The 27,209-nt window shown below is 37.1% G+C and overlaps 1 protein-coding gene across 1 annotated transcript in view; it reads left to right on the top strand.

The window, feature by feature from the left end:
• FAF1 (Fas (TNFRSF6) associated factor 1) overlaps positions 1 to 27,209 on the top strand; it is a 548,275-nt gene that overhangs the window by 315,447 nt on the left and 205,619 nt on the right. The window contains exons 10-12 of the mRNA XM_006879662.1: positions 12,256 to 12,382; positions 13,434 to 13,497; positions 14,268 to 14,349. Coding sequence (XP_006879724.1) covers positions 12,256 to 12,382; positions 13,434 to 13,497; positions 14,268 to 14,349 — 273 coding nt within the window. The remainder of the gene's footprint in view (positions 1 to 12,255; positions 12,383 to 13,433; positions 13,498 to 14,267; positions 14,350 to 27,209) is intronic.

Raw genomic sequence — 27,209 nt, 5'->3', positions numbered from 1 at the left:
ACTGGGATAATTGGGATGGGAGTGTCAGAGACAGTGCGATTGGCACAGGACAGAGCGGAGTTTAGGGCTGTTGTACATAGGGTCGCTATGAGTTGCAGGCAACTCGACGGCACATAACAACAACAACTGTATATTTAGAGCAATGATGTACCTTCCTCTTTGTTTACTACTGAATCTACTTTGAACAATATACAGTAGTAATAGTTTTGGATTATCTTCAGAATTTTGCTAACATAGGTAAAATGCTGATAAAATATGTCTTTTAATGAGGTTATTATGAAAGATGGGATCTTATAATGTGTTTACATTCAGCAACATGTATCTGTGACACCATTTCCGTTGTTTGCCTGCTGTGTGTTTCTTGGTATCTTCATTATATTAAACTGAAATATCTATTAAGATCTCCCACCTAGTTGTTCTTATTTCTTCTACTCCTCCATTTCTAGGTAATTAATTATACTGCTATTGATTATTTGAAGCTCGACTTAAAATTAAGTTGAAATCAGTAGTTATCTTCAAGTTTGCATTTTATAGATTATAGTTATGTGTCCTATAGCTGAAAAATTCAGTTTTTAAATTCTCCTTATAACCGTATAAACCTGCGTTCTTTATAGTAATTCAGCATTTTCTGCTTCTTTTCCTTCCTGCTCTTGATAATTTTTTCCACATCTCTGGGTTATTTAACTAAATACTTTTTTTCCACTTTTTGGTTGCTTTGCGTGGGGCATTGTAGAGAATTCATAGATCCTGGCTCACTGGAAATTGTACAGTCCTCATATGACATAGGCAATGCGATTGGCACAGGATAGAGCAGGGTTTAGGGCTGATGTACATAGGGTCGCTCTGAGTCGCAAATGACTCAACGGCACACAGCAACAACAACAACAACAACATATGACATTGGAGAAGAAAGAATAACCAAAAAGATACCAAATTTTTTTCTCCGTGGTTGTTGTTATGTGCTCTTGAGTTGAGGGAAACTTATAGGAACCCTAGGAGTGAAAGATGTGTACCCTCTTCTATTCTGTGCCATCTTCATCATATATGACACTCTTGAGCCCATTACTGCAGTCACTGTGTCAGTTCATCTCCTTGAGTATCTTTTGCTGAACTTTCACCTGTCAAAGCATGATATCCCTTTCCAAGGAATAGCTTCTCCTAGCAACATGCTTAAAGTATGTGAAATGAAATTTCACCATACTTGCCTCCAAAGAGCATTCTGGTTGCCATCCTCTCACTTCAGGACACACTAGAACCCATTGCAGCAATTGCGGTGTCAGTCCACCTTGTTGAGGGTCTTCCTCTCTTTTACCAGCCCTCTGCCTTTCCAAGCATTATGTTTCTTTCCAGTGAATAGCCTCTCCAGCAACATAGTCTAAGTATGTAATGCAAAGCTTTATTATCTTTGCCTTCAAGGAGCACTCTGGGTGCACTTTGTCTAAGACATATTTGTTATTTTGACAATCCACAGAATGTTCAGGACTCCTCTTCAACACCACAGCTCAAAGGAATCAATTCTTCTTTGTCCTCTTTATCCATTGTCCAGCTCTCAGATCCATAGCAAGTGATTAAAACCCCCTGGCCTGAGTCAGACCCACCTCAGTCCTCAAACTGACATCATTTGGAGATGTCCCTGATTGAAGATTTTCCCAATGCGGTGTGCCTCCTGATTTGCTGACTGCTGGTACCAAGAATGTTGAATATGGATCCAAGTAAGGTGTCTCTCTGGAGACTAAGGTGCATTTGATACAGGCCATGGTCTTCGCAGTCACTTGTTATGCATCAGAGAGTTGGACAGTGACCAAGGAGGATAGAAGGAGAATTGATGCCTTTGAGCGGTGGCGCTGGAGAAGAGTATTGAGAATACCATGGACTGCTAGGAAAACAAACAGATTCATCCTGGAAAGGGTTAAACCAGGTGGCTCCTTGGAGGCAAGGATTCTGAGGCTCCATCTAACATACTTTGGACATGTTGTGAGGAGAGACCGGTCCTTGGAAAAGGACATCATGCTTGGGAGGGTGGAGGGATGGCGCAGGAGGGGAAGGCCCTCTATGAGGTGGATTGATTCAGTGACTGGGATAATCGGGATGGGAGTGTCGGAGACAGTGCGATTGGCACAGGACAGAGCAGAGTTTAGGGCTGTTGTATATAGGGTTGCTATGAGTTGCAAGCAACTCAACGGCACATAGCAACAACAACAACAAGGTGAAGTTATTGAAAGTTTCAATCTTTTCTCCATCTGTCATGATGTTGCCTATCGGTCCAGTGTAAGACCCACTTCTTGAATAATTTGCTCAGCATACAGATTGAATGCTGGAGAGAGAGTACAACCCTGACACACTCCCTTCTTAAACCATATAATGTTCTCTTGCTCTCTTCACAACAGCCTCCTTCCTGGTAAGGTATAAGTTTCGCATGACCACAGTCAAGTGCTCTGGGATGCCCATTCTTTGGAATGTTAGCTATAATTTGTTATGAGCCACACAGTCAAATGCCTTTTCATATTCAATAAAGCATAAAAAAGATATTCTTCTGATATTCTTTACTTTCAAAAAGGATCCATCTGACATCAGCTATGATATCCCTGGTGCCACAGCCCCTTCTAAATCCTGCTTGAACTTCTAGCAGTTCCCTGTCAATTTACTGCTGTAGCCTGGTTTGAGTGATATTCACCAGTATTTTGATGGCATGTGTTATTAATGCTATTGTTCAATAGTTTCCACATTCTCTTTGCTCATGTTTCTGGAAAATGGTAAAACATATCAACCTCTTCTAATCCGCTGGCCAGATAGCTGTCCTTCAAATTTCATGACACAGACTGGTTAGTGCCTCCAAGCCTACATCTGTTAATTGAGCAAGTTAATCAGTATTCCATCAATTTCTGGGGCTTTAATTTTTGCCAGTGTTTTCAGTGCAGCTTTAGCTACCTCTTTCATTACAATTGGCTCCTGCTCACATGAAATTTTTTAATTTCAGTTAGTTCTTTTTGGTATAGTGACTGTTTATTCCTTCCATCTTATTTTGATGCTTTCTGGATCATTCAGTGTATTGCCCATAGCATCTTCTGGTATTGTGACTCAAGTCCTAAATTTGTTTTTCAGTTATTTCAGAGAGCTTGAGAAAAGCTGAGTGAGTTCTTCCCTTTTTATTCTCCAATTCCAGCTCTCTACCATTTCATTATAATTCTTTCTTTGTCTTTTTGAGCTGCCCTTTGATGTCTCATTCAGCTCTTTTACTTTGGCATGTTTTCCCTTTTGTTAGGTCTTTTCAGCTCTCTAGTGCAGTTTTCAGTCTCTTCTATCATCCATTTTGTTTTTTTCTTTCTCTGTCTTTGCAATGACCTTTTGTTCTCCCATTCTTAAGATTTTGAAGTACAGATGGAAGGATTAAAGACTATGTTGTGGTTCTTGTAAACTTGTCTTAATTTTCTTCAGTTTGAACTTGCACATGAGTAGTCTGTTCCCCTGACCTGACATTGATTGCTAATACCAAGCTTCTTCAACAATTTCTTCCACCCATGTAGTCATTTTGTTTCCTATGCTGTCCATCAGGTGAGGTCCATGTGTTCTGTTTTTGGGTTTTTGTTTGTTTGTTTGTTTTTTAAATTTTATTGTATTTTGTGTGTGTACCATCAAATCGTATCTGACTGGTACAGGAGGAGATTTCCCCCTCCCTCTCCAGCAGAGCATCTGGTGGATTTGAACCATGCACCTCTGGGAATGCAGCGCAACTTCTTGCCACAAGGCCACCAGAGCTCCCTAATGTTTTTGTTTTGTAATAAAGATATTTGCAGTGAATAAATCATTGAAAATACAAAACTCAGTCATTCTATTTCCAGCCTCATTTCTTTCACCGGCTTCATACTTTCCAACAACTATTCATTTTTCATTGTTTCTGACTTTTACATATGTAGATATAGATGTATTTTCTGTTTTCAAAACTTGATTAGACAATTACATGATGGGAATCTTTAGGGAGCAGTATAGCGTTATAGGACATACAGACTTAATAGTCTTCACTTGTCTCCTGAATAGCTCTACTTAAAAATTTCAGTTCAGGTTCATTCACTACGTGTAAAATGGAATATGTTTCCCAAAAAACACCCTTCTCTTTACCTGTATTAATGACTACCAATAACCTAAGCCATAGACTCTTTATTTCAATCACTAAGTAACCTAGTCACAGGCAACTCAATGGCACATAACAACAACATCATAATATATTGGTTGTTTTTAATTTAAGCCTCTTGTTTAGAGTCAGCAAGACCTTGGGGAGAGCCTTTGAATTTAAAAGTTGGTTGTTATTATATTTTGGAGGAACATTCTTCTAAGTGGTACAGCACTGTTCTGTCAGTATGCTGTAATGAGGTAACCTGGAGCTGCTGTGATGCTGAATCTTGTGTGATTGGGGTATCAGATGCCATAACAGTTACCCACGGTGGACATTATTTGGTGGAGCTCCAAGTTTAACACAGGTTTAGAAGCAGGAGTTGCATCCACTTTCTTAACAACATGCCTCTGGAAACTCTATGACCTTTGATAAGTGATGATAGCTATAGGAAGGCTTCATGTCTTTTGTTTATAGTTTCGCTATGAGTTGTGTTTGACTCTGTGGCAATCAACAACAACGACAAGTAACCCAGTAAAGAACTCTTAGTAGTTTAGTGCTTAAATGTTCCATTTCAAACCCACTAGCCAACCTGAAGGAAAAATATGTAACAGTCTGCCTCCTTATATAGTATAGCCAGGGACCCCTAAGGGGAAGTCTTACCTTGCCCTATATTGAAAGGCACTTTGATGGCCTAGTAGTAAGAGGTTGCACTACCAGTCCAAAAGCATGCAGTTTGAATCCACTAGCTGCTCCCCAGTAGAAAGATGGGCATTCTACTCCTGTACAGTTTATAAACTCTGTAGTTGGAGGATTACAATCAGTAGATTTCCACCTCAGCGCATACACACACATAGAATATGGCAATAATCTCTGGTTGCTTGTTAAGCCAAAGGCCACTTCTTTCACTTGATTCAAAGCTACCTGCAGCTCTATAATAGAAAGACCTGCAGTCACCTCCCATTGTTATTTACAGCCTCAAAAACCTGATTAGTCAATATCAACTCAATAGCAGTGAGTTTGTTATGGAGTGATAAATATATTCTTGTTGTTAGTGCCATCAAGTCATAGACAACTCATAGCGACCCTGTGAATGAAAGACCTGAACACTTCTATAACTTTCATTGTTTATCCAAGTCCTTAGTGATTCCGGAGGCAGACTATTTTGGAAGTGGATGCCACTTCTGCTTCTATTTTAGACTATTAAAAGAGAAAAAAACTCTCTTGCAAGATGTATGGGTAGGGTACACCATAGCAGCAAGGATGCTGAGACTGTGTTCAAATACTTTGGGTAGGTTATCAGCAGGAATCAGCTCTTAGAAAAGGACACTGTGTTTGGAAAAATTGAAAGTCTGCAAAAGAAACAATGACCTCCATGAATGAATTGACATAGTTAAAGCAACAATGGGCTTAAGTGCAGCAGAGAATGTGAGGATGGCACAGGTTTCATTCTGTTATATCTAGAGTCACTATGAGTGGGCTTAGACTCACTGACACCTACCAGCAACAACAGTAGGATCACTAAGAATCAAATCGACAAAATGATAATGTGTAAAGATCCTGTTACTCTTTGAAGCTTATCCCACTTGACCAATTGAGATTTTAAAGAACTTTTCCATTTGACCATTCCACAAAGGATAGTTTTATATCACCTTCTAATTTGTTGCAAAAAGTTGTTAGTGAGAGGTTTCTTTGCTACTGGCATTCATTTCTGCCCATTTCCACCTTTTACTATACCGCAGCAATGCTACTTAAATATTTCTTCCTTCTATTGCTTTGCTACCCTGTCCTTTTCAACAGCAACTGCAGTACCAAAGATATTGATTGTGAATGCAAGCAAGATTAAATCATTGACAAGTTCTCTATTCTCCATCTATCATGATGTTACCCATTGATCTAATGGTGACAATTATTGTTTTCTTCATGTTGAGATTTAACCCTTTTGGAGGCTATCGTATTTGATCCTCTGCAGCAAACATTTCATTATCCTCTCTTTTGACAAGCAAGATTTAGTCACCTGTTCAACACAGGTTGTTGAAGTGTCTTCCTCCAACCCTGACATCCTTCATACAGTGTAGCTTCTCAAATGATTTGTCCTGAATACAGATTGGATATTAATAGAGAAAGGATATATTGCCCTGATACATACCTTTCTTTATTTTAAATCATGCAGTGTTCTCTTGTTCCATTGGACAACAGCTTCTTGGTCTAGGTATAGGTTTCACATGAGCATAATTAAATGTTTTGGGACTCTCATTCTTCTCAATGCCAGCCATAATTTGTTATGATCCACACAGTGAAAGCTTTTGAGTAATTAATAAAACACAAATTGACATCCTTTTATATTCTCTGCTATCTGACATCAGTACTATCTCTTGTGCCATGGCTTCCTTTAATTCCAAACTGAATTTTTGGCACTTCTCAGTCATTTTTATAATAATCTTGAGGAAGACTTTAGATGTATGTGATATTTATGATACTATTCAATAATTTCCATGTGTTGTTGGGTCATTTTTTCTCGGAATGAGAACAAATATGGATGTCTTATAGTCACTTGGCCAGATAGCTCTCCTCTAAATTTTATGGCATAGAGTGGTGAACACATCTAGTTCTGCATATGTTGAAACATGTCAGTTCCTAAGGCCTGTTTTTTGCCAGTGCCTTCTGTGCAGCTTGAACTTCTTCATTACCATTGGAGTTTTTATCATATCCTAGTTCGTGATATAATTCTATGTCCACTAATTCTTTTTGGTACTATGACTCAGTGTACGCCTTCCTCCTTCTTTTCATGTTTCCTGGATCATTGATCTACGGTTCTCAAAAACTTCACAAGCACACATGTGCTCAACTTGTAGAATTGTTTCTTTAGATGATCCTTTCCCTAAAGTCTTTCGGTGATTTTAAAGTTAAAGCCAAATACGATTGATTTTTCAAGCTCAGAATGTCTATAATTTAGGCATTTACTGCCTGTCCACTCACATTCCTCTTAAACATGGGGATGGTCCTTTAGTCTTATTTTCTCTGTTTTGGGGTTTTTTTAAAAAATATTCAACTTTATTATGTTGATGATGATGATTTTTGTGATAGTTTACAGAAAGGCTGGGTATTCATTCCTTCATTTGGTACTTTTTTTTTCTTCCCTCCCCCACTTAATTCACTTGTTCCAGGTTATCCATTCCCTTCAGGTAGTCCTTCTCCCATTCCATTGTCATCTTCATTAGCTATCTATTCTTTCCTTGCTCTTCCCTCCCTTATATCTATCCTATTTTTGTATGCAAAATTTTGTATGTATCCTATGCAGTATTTGCCAATTTATTGCTCAAACATTCTTTCATCTCAGAGTCTGATTCCCCCTTCCAGTCATCCTATACACACATAACACCATATTGAAATTTTTCCTTCAAGTACGTTAACATTTGGGTGAGACTATGCATCATTTTCATGACTACTTCAAGTGTAACTAATTACTCCAGCTGCATTTCTTTTCTAAATTGTGTCTCTTATCATACTGAATAAAACTTTTGTAAGTATATCTATTTTCCTTTAAGCATGGAAATTTCTAGAAGGTGGGGGATCATGCCTTCCCCATCTCTTTAGATTTTAACCTGTTTCTTGGAAAATAATGAGGATTTTACTGAATGAACATCTTCAGTTATAAGCTTGCCTTAATATCTGTTATAAGTTCTAATTTAAGTTTCAAACAGGTTATTTATCATCTCCTTCAAGAAATATTCCCAGGCCCTTCCCATGTACACTGAGATAGGTGCTCATTTTAGTCTGCTTTTTTCAACAGTTACCACTTGATACTATAATTGTCCTGTGCTTTTTGAAGCTACTTAAATGCATAGACTATGTCTTTTTCACAGGTCCAGGTATTGTGGCAGTTAGTAGGGATTAATGTTTATCAAATGATAAAAGGAGTAAATGAATAGAATAAATAGCCAAAGTAGAATCAGCATTTTAGCTGTTTTTAAAAATTATGAATAAATAGCATCTCTGAGTTTAAAGAATTTTTGGATAGCCATAACTGAACTGAGAAATTACCCATTCTCATCAGCAAACATTAATGAAAAATGATTGTTTATCTCATTTTTTAGAAAAAGCCTTTCCTTTCCTGTTAGGTAGCTGATAAGAAAATGTAAAGGGATTGGGAGGGCCTTATACATAATTAAGTATCTCATTCTTGCAGATACTTCAATAATTCATATTTGAAATATACTTTTTCAACAAAATTGGCTTTTTAGATACCTCCATTTAAAGATGTTGTGGTTGTAGGGTTTAATTTTCTAGAATCCTAAGAAAGTGAGATATTCTGTACTTGGTGAAGACAGGATTAATAATGGGTTATGTAGGTACATGGAAAAATTAAAATTGCTCTTCTAGTATGAGGTAAGATTTTACTCCCAAAATTGGAAAGAGACTACTATTTGATTGAAAACTAGCAGAAAGCAAGCAGAAAGATGTGGATAGTAACATACAAAGGATAAGACAACAAAGAGGTGTACATATAAAACCTTTTCTTTGTTCTTCACCTTTGTGCCCACCAACCCTCCTTTCTAACAAGCCCCTGAAAGGGAAATCTGAATACTAGGTAAGAATAAGTGAAGAGTGATACTCTTAGCTTGTAGGTGTGAGAAGTTTTCAATTGTTGGACCTTTGTTTCTTTCTAATTTCTTGTGACACAAGCCTGTTAGATCCTTTACCTATTTGAGATTGGTCCTCAAAGTTAAGGGAAACTTCATATTCAAAATTGTTCTGAAACATAGGCAGCATTTAAAGCATAATTTTATTTTTAGAAAAAGGAATGCTTATAAAGGAGGCTACCTTACAGTTTTGACATCCAATGAGTTTTAAAATTTGAATATGTTAAATAGCTCAAATCAGAAAGAGATTTAGGTCTGCAGGGTAGGATTCATTTTGCCAGTAGACCCAAATCTTCTATGAGAAGTCACAGTAGAGTCATAATTACAAGTAGAGTGCTTAAGTCAAGAACTATTCATTGACTCATCTAACAAACCTATCTTCATTATCTTATCTATTCAAAGCATTGATGAGACTTTCTTAAAGATGAGAGGAAAATTCTGCATTTCTGACACTCAAGGTGGATATGCATTAGTTACCATGATTAAACATAATCCAAATGAAGTAGAATCTATATTCTTGCCTCCTCATTAGTAACTATTCTACTCACTAGATAAATACTTGTCAAAATTACTTCTCCGCAGTTGAGATTCTTTGCAGGTACCCAATCTGTTCAAAGTAGATAAGAAAGAGAGTCTCTATTACCTTCTCATTTATCAGCCATAGTGGGTATACTTTTGTCTGTTCTACACACAAATGTTACATGGCATTTTGTGTGTGACCAGAAGAACAGAGATAATAGTGATAAGAGATTTCTAAGATCTTTTCAGTCTGAAATATTGTGATTCTATTACTGGCTGACCTAGAACATTCCCTCTAACTTAAGTTTTATAAGCCTTTGGGTCTGTATTTGAGTCTTTTGAGTCAAATTTCCTACAAATATGATTTTGTTCTTTTTGTGTGCTGGAAAATCAACCAATTCGTAGTGACCCTATGAACAACAGTTCTGAATTTGGCCCTGTCTTGTGCTATCCTCAGCTCCTCACCATCTCCAATTTTCTTAAGCTTATTACTTAAGTGACACTGTGTTGATCCAGGCTTCTTCTCTTACACTAACTCGCCACTTTCCAAGTATGATACCCTTCTCCAAAGTCTGGCCCCTTCTAATAACGTGTCCATGTATGTGACACAAGTTTCATCATCCTTGCTTCCAAGGAGCTCCCTGATCACAGTTTTTCCAAGCATACTTTTTTTTTTGGAAGTCCGTGAGACCTCTTCTATATTCTTCTCCAACATGACAACTCAAAGGCATCACTTTGTCCTTCTTAGTCATTGACCAATATTCAGATGCAAAACAAGTAACTGCAAAGACCATCACTTGAATCAGGTGCACATTAGTCTTTAAACTGATGTCCTTGTTCTTCAGCACTTTGGAGAGTTCCATGACAGCTGATTTTCCCAATGTGATACGTCTTCTGGTTTCTTTACTGCAGCCTCATGGATTTTGATTGTGGCTCCAAGTAAGATGAAATCATTGGCAAATTCATTATTTTCTAAGGTGCACCTATTCCAGGCCATGGGCTTCGTAATTATTATGTATCTGAGAGATGGACAGTGACTACTAATGACAGAGGAAGAATTGATGCCTTTGAGTTGTGATGCCAGAGAAGAGTACTGAATATGGACCACCAAGAAAACAAAAAGTCTGTCTTGGAGAGCATGAAACCAAGTTTCTCCTTGGAAGCTAAGATTTTGAAGTTCTGTCTCACATACTTTGGACAGGTGGCCAGGAGAGACCAGTCCTTGGAGGACATCATGTTCCGAAGTGTGGAGGGACAGCATAAGAGAGGAAGACCCAGATGAGATGGATTTGATGCAGTAATGGACAATGAGAGTAGGTGTGTTGGAGTCAGTGAGACTGGCTCAGGACAGGGCAGGCATCAGAGCTTTTTTCCATAGTGTGGCTTTAAGCCTCAGTTGACTCAGTGGCACCTAACAACAATATCATGATGTTGCCTCTTTGCATAGTGTTGAGGATCTTTGTTTTCTTTATGTTAATACGCAATCCATATGGAAGGATGGAGTCTGATCTTTGCAACATTTGCTTCAAGTCTTACTTTCTGCAAGTAAGGTTGTGTTAACCTGCACTCTTATGCAAATTATTGATGAATCCTCCGCTGATTAGGATGCCATGTTCTTCTTCATAAAGTCCAGCTTCTCGTTGAATGATCAAAGAGTTTCCCCATTTTCATAAGTGATATAAAATATCACTTATAAAATGTTGTTATTGTTATGTGCTGTCGAGTCGTTTGCGATTCATAGCGCCCCTATGTACAACAGCCCTAAACTCTCTTCTGTCCTGTGCGAATCTCATTGTCTCCGACACACTCATCCCAGTTACCCCAGTCACCGAATCAATCCATCTCCTAGAGGGCCTTCCCCTCCTGCCCCTGCCCTCCACCCTCCCAAGCATGATTGTCCTTCCCCAAGGACTGGTCTCTCCTTAAAACAACATGACCAAAGTATGTCAGACAAAGCCTCAGAATCTTGCCTCCAAGCAGCAGCCCGTTTGTAATAAGTGATAAAAAATATAGCACATAATGCTGTATTTTAAAAGATAGACATTTTCTGACTCATAGCAACCTTATGCACAGCATATAAAAATTTTACCAGTCATGTGCTATCCTTTTAGTCTCCATTGTGTTTTGTAGACTTTATTTGTAGAATATAATGCATTTTAAAAGTTTGTAAAAATTCATGTTGCATCACAGGCATTTATTTACCAACTCTCTTGCTTGAACATAGGCCCTTTCTCATCAAGGACATGAATATTTGTAAGCTCACACTCCAGTTTAGATATTTTGAAGAAAAGTATCAGGAATCTCATTCTGTCCTAGAGACCAGTGGCACAATTCACATTCTGAAGCTGATTTTTTGTTGTTGTTGTTTTCATACCTTCAATATCAACTAATACTGCTGAAAAGAAAATTTCTAGCATGCTTATCAGTGCCGGCTTGTAGTAAATTGTAGTAAATATTTAATTGAAACATCGTTTCATCTCAGATTTATAGGCTTCAATTTATAGAGTTTCCATGTATATATATAATGTTATCAACCAAATTGATAACAATGGCTAATACTTCATTTCATTAATCATAAATTTAAAGTAATAAAGTTGCTTCTGTCTCCCAAATATAGATTAATGTGAGCTTCTGAAAGATTTATATAGCTTATCTGGTCTCAGATATCTTTGGTTGTATGTATCTCCTGGTTTACTGATCAAATACTTAATATTTAACTGTGTACTAAAGATGAAATCAACCAAACCCTTGTTTCCATTCCCTTTCTAAAGAGTTTTCTACCTCCCGCCCCCATTCTTTGATCTGTAGTCAAAGGTATAATGAAAAAGTTTAGAAATTTATTTAAGCTTTAAAACGTAAAAAAGAAAAATAAAATTTTTTATTTGGTAAAAGTTTTGGACCCTTCCATTTGTGATTGCATGAGTTACATTTTTAAATTTAATTGTCTTAGTCAATATGAAACTAATAAGGACTTTCCTTAAATAGCAAAGCACCGATGTTCATATGGTTAGTGATAGTGACGGAGATGACTTTGAAGATGCTACAGAATTTGGAGTGGATGATGGAGAAGTTTTTGGCATGGCATCATCTGCCCTGAGGAAATCTCCAATGAGTGAGTATTAGCAACTCTTTGGGCCTAACATTATCGTTTTCCTTTCAAAAGGACACTTCTGTGAAAGGGGAAGGGAAAAAGTGAACTTAAAAATGTCTTAACTGAACTCCAGATTTGGAGAGATAATGAAAGTACATGAATATTCTTCTTTAGAATCAGAGTCTCTTGAATTCTTTGTTTGGTTTGGTTTTTTCCCCCCAGTAAGTCTAGTACTTCAACAAAATTCATGAAACATTCAAAGGGGAATTTACTTTTGTTTTATATTTATAACTAATTATGGTACAGGCTCACTCTCTTTCTGCTCTTCAGCATGGCAGCCTTTTGAGAATGTTTCAAGATAAGGGCAAGGGTTTAATCTCTTATTCTTTGGGTTGCTATCAGTCATCATATGCTTATGGCACCTAACAACAGCTCCTAAATCTAAGTCTAGATTTTAAACAACAGACAACTGGGGGTTTTTTTGTGGTTGCACTTACTTCTTCATTTCTTCTTAGAGATATTTATTTTCAGAATTATAATAATGTCCTTCCATTCACAGGTACCTATCTTTTTAAATATGCCATTTCTCTTCTCCCTTAAGAGATACATACTATATAATCAAATGATACTATATCTAAAATTGCTGCTAAAATATGGAACACCTGTGAACAGAAGTAGTTCTGTTATTTATGTCAAAATTACTATTTTCTTGGTTACTAAGACCTTTTATATAAATTGAGATTTTTTAAATATAATTTAATCACAAGTTAAAGATTTGAAACCTTAATTGATAACTCACACATTTTAAATGTTTAGCAGTATTATGTCAATTAGATCCTAAAATTTATAAACTTGGAATTTTTAACTTTCTCTTTAATTCTGGTGTGATAAAATCTTCTAATGTATGTTAAAATATCCCCTCAGATATATCGCAGAAGCTAAAAATTTTGTTTCCTCTTTATTGATTATAAATATATTTCTTATATGTGGGATTAGATGTTATGTGGTTTGTTTTTTGTGTCTATTTGTTTTTGGTTTTTTTGTTTTTGTTTTTCTTTTGTTTGTTTTTTAGTGCCAGAAAACGCAGAAAATGAAGGAGATGCCTTATTACAATTTACAGCAGAATTTTCTTCAAGGTAGGGTTAGGATATTAACTATTTAAAACTTATATTCTATGATGCTACTGTGACTTTCCTGGTATAATTTTACTCTAAAGATTGCTCTAAATTTCTCTGTATCTTTATAGAGTCTCAATAAATGAATCACTAATTTAATAACTTGCCTATATTCCCTAAAGGACTAAGAGAATACGGATTTTTAATATACAGATAGATAAGTGAGCATAACAGTCCTTTAATATAATAAGAAGAGTTTAATTAACATTTCTAAATATGTATCCCCTTTATTTTTTAATTCTTGTCTAACCCCTTTTAAAGCATTTTTCCTTTAATATAAATATTTTATATGCATTTGAAAATCTACAAAGTATCATTTCTCTTTAATAGTGTTTGGTGAATGTACTACAATTGGATATCTTTCCAAGAAACCATTTTTTCTTTTGTGTTTACTTTAACAACAAATGAACTAAAGTAAGAAGTTAAGATTATTTTAACTAGGAAGATTTTGTGATAGTGACTAACCAAGAATTGTGGTCAGTAGCACTTATTAAATCCACTTTCCAGGTATACTTAAAATTCTGATGTCCAAATAATAACAACATTGGCCCAAAAGAATCCTAAATATGAATGGATCTCTTTTCTAAGCCTTTAAGGAAATGTACTAATGTTTAGCCTGCATTTGATAGACATTATTTTCAACATTTATTAAAAGCCATTGGGTTAGACTTACAGAACTTTGAAGTAAATTAAAAATGTATATTAATTAATAAACTCCATTTTTTCTGTAGATATGGTGACTGCCATCCTGTATTTTTTATTGGCTCATTAGAAGCTGCTTTTCAAGAGGCCTTCTATGTGAAAGCCCGAGATGTAAGTGTACTCTTACTTTTTCTTATTAAAAAGTACAGCCCAAGCAGTTACTATTAGGCCTTAGGCAATGTTTCGTTTTTCTTTTCAGACTAACAACTTGATTTTATTTCTGATCAACCTCTGAAGTAAATGTAATCTTTTATGTCCACGTCTAGCAGACAGTATTGTGACTGTGCACTGCTGCCTCTTTCAGATGACATTGTCAGATTCTGAAATAGGATGGGCTGAGGTTTTCCCCCCACCCTCACAGAGGTGGTGGGGAGGTAGAATCTACTGAAAGGAAGTAGGCTACTCATTTGTATAATTTTCAGTTATGTAACTAGTAGACATATGCTAGAGAGTTTGTCTTTTATTCTTTACAAAATAATTAGCCCACTGAATAGTGTGTATTTGACAACAAAAATAGTTGGGTTTTTTCCTCTCTGTTACTTTAGTCAATAAAAATATTCTTTTATGAATAGAAAAGTTAACTTTTTGATCTTAATATCAAGTCTATCAAGGTGATTTTTTTTAAGAGAAAAATGTATTTTAAGTTACTCTGTTTTTATGTTCACAAACCAATGAAGACCTGGCTTATGCCTATTTAGATAGCTCCAGGGTTTTACATTCTTTGTTTGCATATAACAATTAGGACAGTGCCATTTGTAGTTCTCTACCCTGCTTTCAAGATTGCCTTTCATCTTGCTTTTTACTGGAATTAGCCTACTTTTCCTCTAAGACTGAGCCTTTCTTGATATTACAACTTTCTCACACTAACTCAGCTCACCACATTATTTCTAGTGGCACCCTCTACTCATCACTTATTATTACACTAAAGTGTTTATCATTTTCTTTGTGAAGTACCATTTATCTTTGTTTTCTGGTGGCTCAGTTATATAGAGTCTGGGCTACCATTTGCCTGGTCATTCATCCGTAAGTCAGAACCCACTAATCAGCAGTGTGTTTCTGGTATTTTTTGGGTGTATGTTTTCATTTCACTGTATTGAGGAGTTGGATATTGTTTCATGGGTTTTGCTTGTTTGGTTGGTTGGTTGGTTTGGAATTGGGTTTTTTCCACTATATGCTTTATAAGAATTTTTTGTATGTTTGTCTCTGTTTTCTCACAAGATTACTAAGTAGTTGAACTTACTAGAAAATAGCAACACATTTTTTTTTATGAAATGAAAAGAATTTTAATAAAAATTCTGACAAGGAATTTTTTAAAAAATATTATCTTTTTTCACATAAATGTAAAAGTCTTGAAAAATATATTAGAAAATCACATCAATTGATATATGAAATGTAAACTTGAACAAGCCAATTGAGATTACTCTGGAAAGGCAAACTTGGTTTAACATTAAAAAGCCAATTATAATTCACTAAACAAAAGAAAAATATCCTAAGTTCTTCTTAATAAGCATAAAAAATTTAAAAATTCAACACATATGCATGATTTTTAGTAATCATAAATAAAAGGAAATGCCATTAATCTGATTAAGGAAGACCCTATGTACGACAGCCCTAATCCCTGCTCTATCCTGTGCCAGTCTTTCTGACACACCTACGCTGATTACCCCAGTCACTGAATCAATACACCTCATGGAGGGTCTTCCTCTCCTGTGCTGTCCCTCTACCCTCCCAAGCTTGACATCCCTCTCCAAGGACTGCTCACTCCTTGCAACATGTCCAAATCATGGAAGCTGTAGAGTCCTTGCCTCCAAAGAGCAACTTGGTCTCACCCTCTCCAAGATGAACTTGTTTGTTCACCTAGCACTCTATGGTATATCCATTACTCTTCTCCAGCACCACAGTTCAAAGGCATCAATTCTCCTTCTGTCATCCCTCCTCATTGTCCAACTTTCTGATGCATAGCAAGTGATCGCAAAGACCATGGCTTGTATCAGGATCACCTTAGTCTCCAGACTGACATCATTGCTCTTCACTATTTTGGAGAGGTCTCTACCATGAGACTTTCCCAATGCAGTGATTCACATTTAAATCTAGGCAAGTGTATTCATTATGATCATCAGCTATATCATGTATATATCTACGATTAACTAAATAGGACTGTTTAAGTAAAGAAAAATCTGTATTTAAGATTTGTATACCATGTTATGATTTATAGCACATTTTCCTATACATAATTTGTTGCAGCTCCTTAAACAGACCAGTGGAATTGAACATAAATTATCTATATTCTCATTTTACAAATGAAGTTTTTATGACTTTCCCAAATACATGCTGAAACTACCTCCGTATTAAGTCAGCTGAGCTTATTGCCATTAAGTCAGAACAGGCTCATAAAATAGACCCTGTACCTGGTTTTCAGAGTCTCTAAGTCACCCAGGAGGAGAGTGTCCATCTCTCTCCCACCAAGCACCTGGTGCATTAAAACTACTTGCCTTGGGAGCTCTGGTGGCCTAGTGGCAAGAAGCTGCACTGCACTCCCAGAGATGCATGGTTCAAATCCACCAGATGCTCTGCTGATGAAGGAGCGACAGTTTCCTCCTGTACCAGTCAGATCCGATTTGACGGTACACACACAAAAAAATAATAAAATAAAAATTAAAAAAAACCAAACACCTACTTGCCTTTGTGTTGACAAGGCATCTGTCACCACTCAGCCTCCAGAGCTTTCTAGTATAAAGTTGTTGTTGTTGATTGCCTTCGAGTCCAGCACAGCTCTTAGGGACCCTATGAACAAAAGACCTGAAGCCCCTTTATAACTATCAACATTTTTCAAAGTTCATAGTTTCTGGAGGCATGTTAAGGTAACAGATTTTCTAACACAGGTAAATAGGACTTAGACTATATTCCATACGTCAGCTGTCTAAAAAATCCAGTGGAAAATCCAGTACTGTATGATTCAGTTAGCAAATTTTATCACTTTTTGTAATTTCACGTTTTAAATTTAAACTAAATATTTTTCACTATTTTAAAAACTCTCAATAAATCATTTTAAGGAAAACATTTTGCTGCTATTCAGGCAGTAAGGCAACTATGACTGATACTGTGATTTTTACTGAATTTCTCTTGTCTTAAATATCACATGTTTAATTTAAACTGTGGGAGGCACATTAATTTTACCAGGGCAACAGATGAGTCTCAAGCACCAGCATTCTTCACTTGGAGTGAGAAATTGAGTTCCAAGAGTAAATAAAAACAAGATTGAAGGTTTAAATCCTCTGCTAGGCTTTTTGAACTTATATACTCATTAAATGTTTATTGGAGTGGTGGGATTACAAAGGATTTGGGGAGCTTCATCAACTGGTATATAGTTAATCACTAAGTAAAACACTACATTTGATAAAGTGTTTCTCACGATGCCACATTCAATCCATCTTAATGAAAACAGCTTCAAACTGATTTAATTTGAGAGCACTTGGTGGTGAGAGTGCTCATAGTTCTTTCCATCTTTTTCTTGAGGAATGAACAATACTGTTCATTGAAAGCTCTATATATTGTGTACTCAACCATCAGTGTAGCACATATTCTAGGTACTCGTATTTCTTTTTGCTATATTGCAACAAACTTTTGACTTCTAACAATGTCCAGTCATCAATTCCCTTGTCCTTATCTATTAGGAACGAGGGTCATAATCTTGTATGAAATACCTAAAGGTGAAAAGTACAGGGTTTTTCTGTGCTTGAAGTTCACTAATAGTGGGGAAGACAAGACAATGCAAACAGTGATCCTTACAGTATAATAGATTACAGAAGTTCGGAGGAGAGGTACATCATCTAACTTAGATGTTTGGGGTTGGTGGAGGAAAGACTTCTAAGTCCCTGTGTGTGGGATAAACAGTACCTCTGAGCTTAAAAACATAAGAGATTAATAGCAAAGGCATGATGATTAAAATAAGGAAACTTCAAGCACTTTAGTGTTTCAGGAGCATGAAAGACAGGAACTGTATTAGAAGACACAGCATTAGCAACACCAACGGACCAAGGCATAAGAGGAGCTGTGGTCCCCAGCAGTAGATGAATTTTTAAAGGTGAATGTTAAAAAGAAAAAAGATTCATGTTAAACTTGTATTTTATCCTGGTAAATTATGAGTGCAAATCGTTGGTTAGCCTCCTGAGTTAACATTGCAGGATAGTTACCACCCGCCACACAGTAGTTACCTTGGAGTAAATTGACTCCTATCTTTGTTTCTTAAAGTAGTTGTTGTTATGTGCCATCTAGTTGCTTGCGACTCATAGCGACCCTCTGTACATTAGCTCTAAATGCTGTGCTATCCTGTGCCAACCTAGACATCTCCAATGCACTTACTCCCACCGCTACAGTCACAGAATCGATCCATCTCATCGAAGGTCTTCCTCTCCTTTGCTGCCCCTCCACGCTGCCAAACATGATGTCCCTCTCCAAGGACTAGTCCCTCCTTGCAACTCTTAAAGAGGAACCATTTTTTCTAATAGCCTTTTCAGGTCTTATTTCTACTATCCCTAAAGTAATTTTTTTACAACAAAAACTACCTTGAAGAATTACAGCACATTCACGATAACTAAAAACTAGTGTTTAAAAAAAAATCCTAATGCCAGATATTTTCTCCAATATGAAGGATTTTTTATTTCTTTGAGATATTTCTTTTTTATCAATAATCTTGTTTCACCTTATAGTTCTCTACCTGTCAGTTTCTCATACTGTTATGGATTCAAGTTGTTTTGATTTTGGAAGCTAAGACAGACGTTGTTGTTGTTGTTGTTGTTGTTAAGTGTTGTCGAACCATAGACGACTTATAGCGACCCTATGAATGAAAGACCTGTATAACTTTCATCTTCTCCACATTCATGGAGTTTCCAGAGGCAAGCTGTTTCAGAAGTGGATTCTACTCCTGCTTCCAAGCTTGTTTCCACCAAACACTGTCCATCATGGGTAACCATTATAACAAATCAGTGTCAAAGTGTTTAGCATCACAGTAACCACAAGTTTCCTCTATATAGCAAATGAACAGACCAGTGCTATACGACCTAGAAGAATGACCAAAAGCAATTAAAACCAGGCCTGAGGGCCACAGATTAAAATCACCCACCTTTGGCTTGGTAGCATAACTTTCTATCCACTAGGCCAACAGAGCTCTCTCTATGTTGTTGCTGTTATTGTTACATGCGTTTTTAAATAGGAGGTGAATCAGATGATCTCACATGGACCAGAGTTGTTGATCCACTTCTGAAGTAATTTGCCAGTCTAAAACTTAATCCAATAGCTTAGTGGTAAGGAATTGTGCTGTCAATCCATATGTATGCAGTTTGAGTCTACCAGCTGCCTCATGGATGAAAGATAGCTATCGCCTCCTTTGCAATTTACTGGCTCTGAAAGCCATTAGAGGGTCAGCTATGAGTCGATTGCAACTCACCAGTACTCAAAAACAACAAACTTTGTGAAAACCCAGAAAATGAGCCCTCAGGTTGGAAGTCACTCAAAATAAGCCTCGAAAAGAGCTGCCTCCTCAAAGTAAGCCTTAATGATTGGGACATACTAAAGCTTTCATTCAATTAAAAAGTTTTATTGGCTGATAGGAAACAAGAGTTATCAAAAACAGTGGCCAATGTTGACTATATATTAAATGTATATACAAAGTATAAATCAAGGGAAATTGGAAGAAGTTAAGTTCATAAAAAGCAATATGCTAGGTTATGATGAGCTTTATTTAAGTGATTTTGGCTATTTTCAATCTTAAAACCATGATATGCTGGTCTACAATTTTAATAATGTTGCGTTCTTTTAAAAAGACCATTTCAAGATTTGTCCTCAAGTATAATGCTGTCAATGATAGGATAATATCCATATCCATTTAAGGAAGTAGGAGTCACATCCACTTCCTAAGCAATATGCCTCTGGAAATGCTGTGAAGTTTGATAAATGATGATAGTTAAAGAAAGACTTCAGGCTTTTTGTTCATAGGGTTGGTATGAGTCATGATTAACTAGATGAGAGTCAACTAAGACTATATTAAAGTTTATGCATGAACCAACATTGCAAAAATTGGAGATTTCCACCAGTTTTTATATCCTTTCTCCATACATTTTCAATCTGTATGTAGAGCAGATCATTCAGGAACTTAGACTTTCTGAAGAACGATGTGACAACAGGATGGCAGGAAGACTCAGCAACAAACTGTGTTATGCAGATGATACTCATTTCTTTGCTGAAAGCATAGAAGATTTGAGGAGCTTGCTGCAGAAGATCAGGCTCTACAGACTTCAGAATGGATAAATGTCTTTTAAGAAATTGAGAGAGGAAAAAAAATCTGAGATAATAGTGGCATTGTTTAATTGTTAAGAACCCCATTTTCCAGATAACCAGGTAAATAAATGTCTTTGAAGTATAGAAAGTATGTCCATTATCTGACATGTCATTACCAAGTATTTTTTCCCAGTGTGTGGCTTTCCTTTTGACCCTGTTAGAGAAGTTTGTGGATCTGCATAGGGATTTGATTCTTAGAAGGTCCCATTCATCTATTTTACACTCTCCTGGTTGTAGATATTTCAGGATGCTTGGAAGACTGTTCATGTTGTGGATTAGGACTTCTAGAGTTCTTCCAAGCTTTTCTTTAATGAAATTAATAGTCCTTGGGTTTAGTCCTAGGTCCATGATCCACTTTGAGTTGGGTTTTGTGTATGGAGTGAGGTGTGGATCTTGCTTGAGTTTTCTGCAGATAGTTTTCCAATTTTGCCAGCACCATTTGTTAAAAAGGATTTCATTTCACCACTTAACTGATTTCAACTCCTTGTCAAAAACCAGTTGAACATGAGGAGATGGGCTCATTTCTGGATTCTGTATTCCATTGATCTATGTGTCTGTCATTGTACCAGTACCACGCTGTCAGATAAGGGACTTATATCTGGAATTTATAAAATACTTGAACACCACAAGATAAAGGTAAATAATCCAATCAAAAAATGAGCACTGGATACTAATAGACATTTCCCCAAAGAAGACATTCAGATGGCTAACAAGCACATGAAGAAGTGTTCAAAATCACTAAGAGAGATGCAAATCAAAACAACCATGAGATACGATCTCAGTCCAGTAAGAACAGCAAAATTTAACAAAGCAGCAAACATCAAATATTGGCGAGGTTGTAGACAAACTGGAACCCTATTCCCTGTTGGTCAGAGTGTAAAATGGTGCAGCCACTATGGAAGGCTACATGGCGCTTTCTCAAAAAGTTGCAAATAGACATACCATTTGACCCAGCAATCCCACTACTGGGAATATACCCAAAAGAAACCATAACTGCCACCCAGGCAGATATATGTACACCCATGTTCATTGTGACTTTGTTCACAATAGCAAAGAGTTATAAACAACCTAAGTGCCTATCAACAAACGAATGAATAGAGAAGCTATGGTATATTCATTCACACAATGGAACTATGCTGCAGTGAAAAACAAAGAATTCATGAAATATTCAAAATGGATGACTCTTGGGGACATTATGCTGATTGAAACATGTCAGTCACAAAAGGATAAATACTGCATAATGCTACTGTTGTAAAACAGGACTAATATCGGGATTGAGGGGATACTGGGAAAGAGAGGGCAAATAATGTATACTGCATTGTAACAGATGATGGAGAGAACTGTTTAAAAGCAATATATGATTAGGTATTATTTTCATTACAGGACCCAGAATGAAGGCTGCATAGTAGAGTGCATTTGGGGGGTACGGATTGTATAGTATTGACGGAATTTTTCTTTTACTTTTCAAAGAGAAGAGCAAATTGGGGGGAAGGAGTGGGCACGGAGAAAAGTGCAATAGTGAATGAATGGGGAAAAAAATAAAAATGAAATTAACTATGGGAGGGGGAAGAAGAAAGTATGTCCAGTCCATTAATTTTTCCCTGTGTTACCCTTTCAATTTAAATTCTGTAGGATCACATCTTTCTAAATAGTTTTCTTGACAGAATGGCAACGTGCTCGTTTGTGAGATGAGAACTCGATGTTTATTTGATATTAATGTAATTATTTTTGTGCAGACAACCTGTCAGCACCGTCAGCTTACTTGGATCCACAATCTGTACCCTTGGTACCAGCAGTCAGGAAATTAAGAGACATATTGTACTGGGAATGTCTGCAGTCATGGACCTTTCCAGACTGTTGAGGAGAGATGATGTTATTTTGAGAACAGAGGTGCGCCCAATTCATGCCATGATCTTTTCTGTCATTTGCTATGCTGCTGAGAGCTGGACAGTGAATAAGAATGACAGAAGAATTGGTACATGTGTGGTATTGGAGGAGAGTACTGGCTTTGCTGTGGACTGCCAAAAGAACAAACAGATATGTCTTGGAGAATGTGCACCTAGATTGCTCCTTGGAGGCAAAGCTGACAAAGTTTTACCTCACCACAAAGTTAGGAGGGCTGTTCCTTGGATAGAGAAATCATGCTTGAGCAGGTGAAGGGAAGGCAAAAGAGAGGAAGACCCTCTACCGGGTGACTGCAGGAATGGGCACAAGAGATTGTGAGGATGGCACAAAATAGGACAGTTTGTGTCTTTTGTTCTTAGGGTCACTATGAGTCATATTTAACTCTGTGACACCTAACAGCAACAATGAAATTCTTTATTGAAAACTAATTTTCAACCGTACAAATAATGAATGCTTTTCATTATTTAATAATGAATAATTAAAATAGCACAATGACAAAAAAAGTAGAACATACTGATTACCTAAACCTCAAGAAATAATCACAATTAAATAGACTAAGTGTGCTGTGTATTTGTGTGTGTACAGGTGTAGGTGATTTTAGTGGCATTTTACAGAAAATAAGAGTTTTCATTGATTCACTGATAAATATTTTCCTCTCTTCCCTTCCTCCAATTCACCTTTTAATTCATGTCTTGTTCCAGATTGTTAATTGTCATATGTATAATGTCTACCGTCCTTTACTTTTAGATAGTCCTTTCCTTCCGTTCTCCTATGTCAGTGTAGTGTTCATTGTCACACATTCCTTTCCTGCTCTCCCTTCCCCATGTCCATTATTTTGTTTATAGCAGTGTTATTATGCAGTATTTATCCCTTTATGCTTGAGTTATTTCTCTCAGAATAATGTCTTCAGACTCACCCATGTTGTGTAGTGTTTTACAACTTCATTGTTTTTCATTGCTGAGTAATAATGCCGTTATGTAGCTGTACTATTTTTCTACCTATTCATTCATTTATGAGCACTTGAGCTGGTCCCATCTCTTCAGTATTCTTAGTAAGTATCCCACAAACATTATTATACTATTTCTTATTCTTGATATGTTGTAAGAAAAAACCAAAGCAACCAAATTTGTTTTTCACAGTTTTTTCTTAATCGTCTCATTGACATTGAGTTCAGACTTAACTGAAAGCTATTCTTCCAGCATGTTGTCTGAGACAGTAAATTACGTAGAAGGAGATTTCCAATCTTTCTCCCAAGGAGCACCAAACCAACAACATGTAGCGGGGGTGGGCAGCAGCATTGACTCTATTGGTCATTTTTGTAACTGGGCAAATGCCTTTCATCTGTTGTTTTCTGTGGAATGCTTGTCTGTCAGATACTATATATATATGTGTGTGTGTGTGTGTGTGTGTGTGTGTGTGTGTGTGTGTGTGTGATTGAGACAGACTAGGAAGAAGGATTGGCCATCCACTTCCAAAATGACAGGCTTCGAAAACCCTGTGTAAAATAGAGCACTTAGACTATCATTTGCACAGACATGCCAGTTGAAACTGAGATCTTAGAAATGGAAACACAGAGAAAGAGGAATAGCTGTAAGGAGACACTAGTGATTGGAACGTGGGATGTAAGAAAAATGAATGTACGAAAATTGGACATTGTTAAGAAAGAAATGGAACGCATAAATATTGACATACTAGGTATTGGTGAAATGAGGTGGCTTGGCATGGGAAATTTTGAATCAGATGATCTTATGATTTACTATGCTGGGGATGAAAAGGTGATAAAAAATGGGATTGGTTTCATAATTTAAAAAAGTCATTTCTAGATCAATCCTGAAATACAATGTGACAGGATAATATCCATACACATACAAGGAAGTCCAGTGAATACCACTATCATTCAAATATATGCATCAGTAACTAGAGCCAAAGAGGAGGAAATAGAAGATTTCTACCAACTTTTGAAGTCACAAATTGATCAAACATGCAACCAAGATGCATTAATAATAATGGGCGACTGGAACGCAAAGGTTGGGAACAGAGAAGGATCAGTAGCTGGAAAACACAGGCTTAGTGAGAGAAATGAGGCTGGAGATAAAATGATAGAGTTCTGCATATTCAATGATTTATTAGTTGCAAATACCTTTTATAAGAAACATAAACGCAGGCTATACACATGGATTTCACCTGATGGTATGCATAGGAATCAAATAGATTACATTTGTGGAAAGACTCAGTGGAGAAGCTCAATATCAGCAGTGACTATCAGGCTGAGTGCTGATTGTGACAGACCACCAACTACTCATATGCAAGTTCAAGCTGAAGTTGAGGAAAATTAAATCAAGTCCACGGGAACCAAAATTTTATCTTAAGTCTGTCCCACTCGAATTTCAAAACCATCTCTGGAACAATTTGAGGCCTTGAGCGTCAATGAGCGAAGACCAAATGAGCTCTGGGAGGATATCAAGAAAATCATCATGAAGAATGCAAAAGATCGTTACAAAGGCTGAAAAAGAAGAAAAGATGAACATGGATGTCAGATGAGACTCTGAGTATTGCATTAGAGCGCCGAGAAGCCAAAGTTAAATGAAGAAACCAAGAAATCAAAGAGCTGAACAGAAAATTTCAAAAGGCAGCCTGGGACAACAAGTCAAGATACTATAATGAAATGTGCAGAGAGCTGGAGTCAGAAAATCTAAAGGGCCGAACTCGATCAGCGTTTTCTTAAGCTGAAGGAGCTGAAAAACAAATTCAAGCCACGGGTGGCAATATTTAAGGATACTTTGGGTAGAATGTTAAATGATCCAGGGAGTATCCAGAGAAGATGGAAGGAGGAGTACACAGAGTCACTGTGTTGGAAGAAATTGGCTGACACAAAAGAATTTCATGAAATAACATATGAGCAAGAGCCTATGGTGATGAAAGAGGAAGTTCAAATTGCTCTGAAGGAATTGGCAAAAAACAAGGCTCCAGGAGTTGATGGCATAACAATTGACATATTTCAACAAATAGACACTGCTCTAGATGTGCTCACTAAGCTGTGCCAAGAAATCTGGAGGACAGCCAGCTGACCAACTGACTGGAAAAGATCGATATTTGTTCCCATTCCAAAGAAAGGTGACCCAGCAGAGTGTGGAAATTATCGAACTATATCATTGATATCACATACAAGCAAGATTCTGCTGAAAAAGTATCCAAAACCATTTGAAACAGTATGTCAGCAGAGAACTGCCAGATGTGCAGGCTGGATTTAGAAGAGGTCATGGTACTAGGGATATTATAGCTAATGTTAGATGGATCTTGGCAAAAGCAAGGAGTACCAGAAGAATGTCTATCTGCAAAAGCAAAGGCTTTTGACTGTGTGTATCACAACAAGCTGTGACTGACTCTAAGAAGAATGGGAATCCCAGAACATTTGATTGTGTAAATGCGAAACCTATACTTGGACCAAGAGGCAGTCATCAGAACAGAGCAAGGAGACACTGGATGGTTCAAAATCAAGATGTGGGTCTGTCAAGGATGTATTCTGTCTCCATACCATTTGAATCTGTATGCAGAACAGATCATCCGAGATGCTGGGCTGCACAAGGAGGAATGTGGCATCAGGATTGGTGGAAGAGTCATCAGCAACCTGCATTATACAGATGACACAACCCTGCTTGCTGAAACTGAGGAGGACCTGAAGCGCTTGCTGCAGAAGGTCAAGGACTGCAGCCTCCTATACAGATTGAAGCTCAACATCAAGAAAACAAAGATTCTAACCACTGGGCCAATTGGCAGCATCAGTATGGATGGGGAAGGGATTGAGATAGTTAACAGTTTTAGTTTGCTTGGCTCCACACTCAACATTCTTGGTAACAGCAGCCAGGAAATCAGGAGATGAATTGCACTGGGAAAGGCAGCTGTGATTGACCTCTCAGGAGTACTGAAGAGCAACAATGTCAGACTGGAGACTAAGGTGCGCCTGATCCAGGCTATGTTCTTCGCAATTACATGCTATGCATCAGAGAGTTGGACAGTGAATAGGGACGATAGAAAGAGAATTGATCCCTTGGAGCTGTGCTGGAATATAACAACAATATCCTGTGTCAAAAATAAATTTTCTTATTAAGACTAGTATCATTTTTATATATTCTATGTCATTTTCTAAGTAAATTTTAAAAAAACACATTAATGTACATAATATCTGTTTGCATCATAGCTCTGATTTTTTTTTACATTGTATTCCCTGTAATGAGAGAGCTGAGTCAATGATACTATTTCCTACCTTTTGAGAAAGCACCAGACTGCCTTCTATAGTAGTGGCAGCATTTTACATTCCCACCAGCAGTGAATGAGAAATCCAGTCTCTCCACAGCCTCCAGTGCATTTGTCTTTTTCTGTTCTCTGTTGAGCTTTCTTTTTGTTTTGGGATGTGATGACATATCATTGTTGTTTTTATTTATCTCACTCTGATACTTACGGATTTTTAAAAAATTTTTATTGGTAAAAAACAAATTGGGGGTACAAGGAGGTGAGGGTTGGGGGTAGAAGGGTGAGGATGGGCAGGGATATAGTTGCAGAGCTGCAGAAATTGGTTTTTGTGGGGAGCAGGTGAAGGAAATGAAAGTGATCCAGTTGGGACCAGATGCTACAGGAAAATGGCAAGCATTTTCCAGTGGTAGTTAAATCAACTGTCTTACTGATTTGGGAACTGGATGCTGACTCTCTGGCTTCTTCATGCTGAACAGGGG

This window comes from Elephantulus edwardii, unplaced genomic scaffold (genome assembly GCF_000299155.1).
Source record: "Elephantulus edwardii isolate Elephantulus edwardi_28Jun2011 unplaced genomic scaffold, EleEdw1.0 scaffold00005, whole genome shotgun sequence".
NCBI classification, from domain to species: Eukaryota; Metazoa; Chordata; class Mammalia; order Macroscelidea; family Macroscelididae; genus Elephantulus; species Elephantulus edwardii.
Note: the sequence above shows the minus strand (reverse complement) of the source record. Positions and strands in the feature narration are given on the sequence as shown.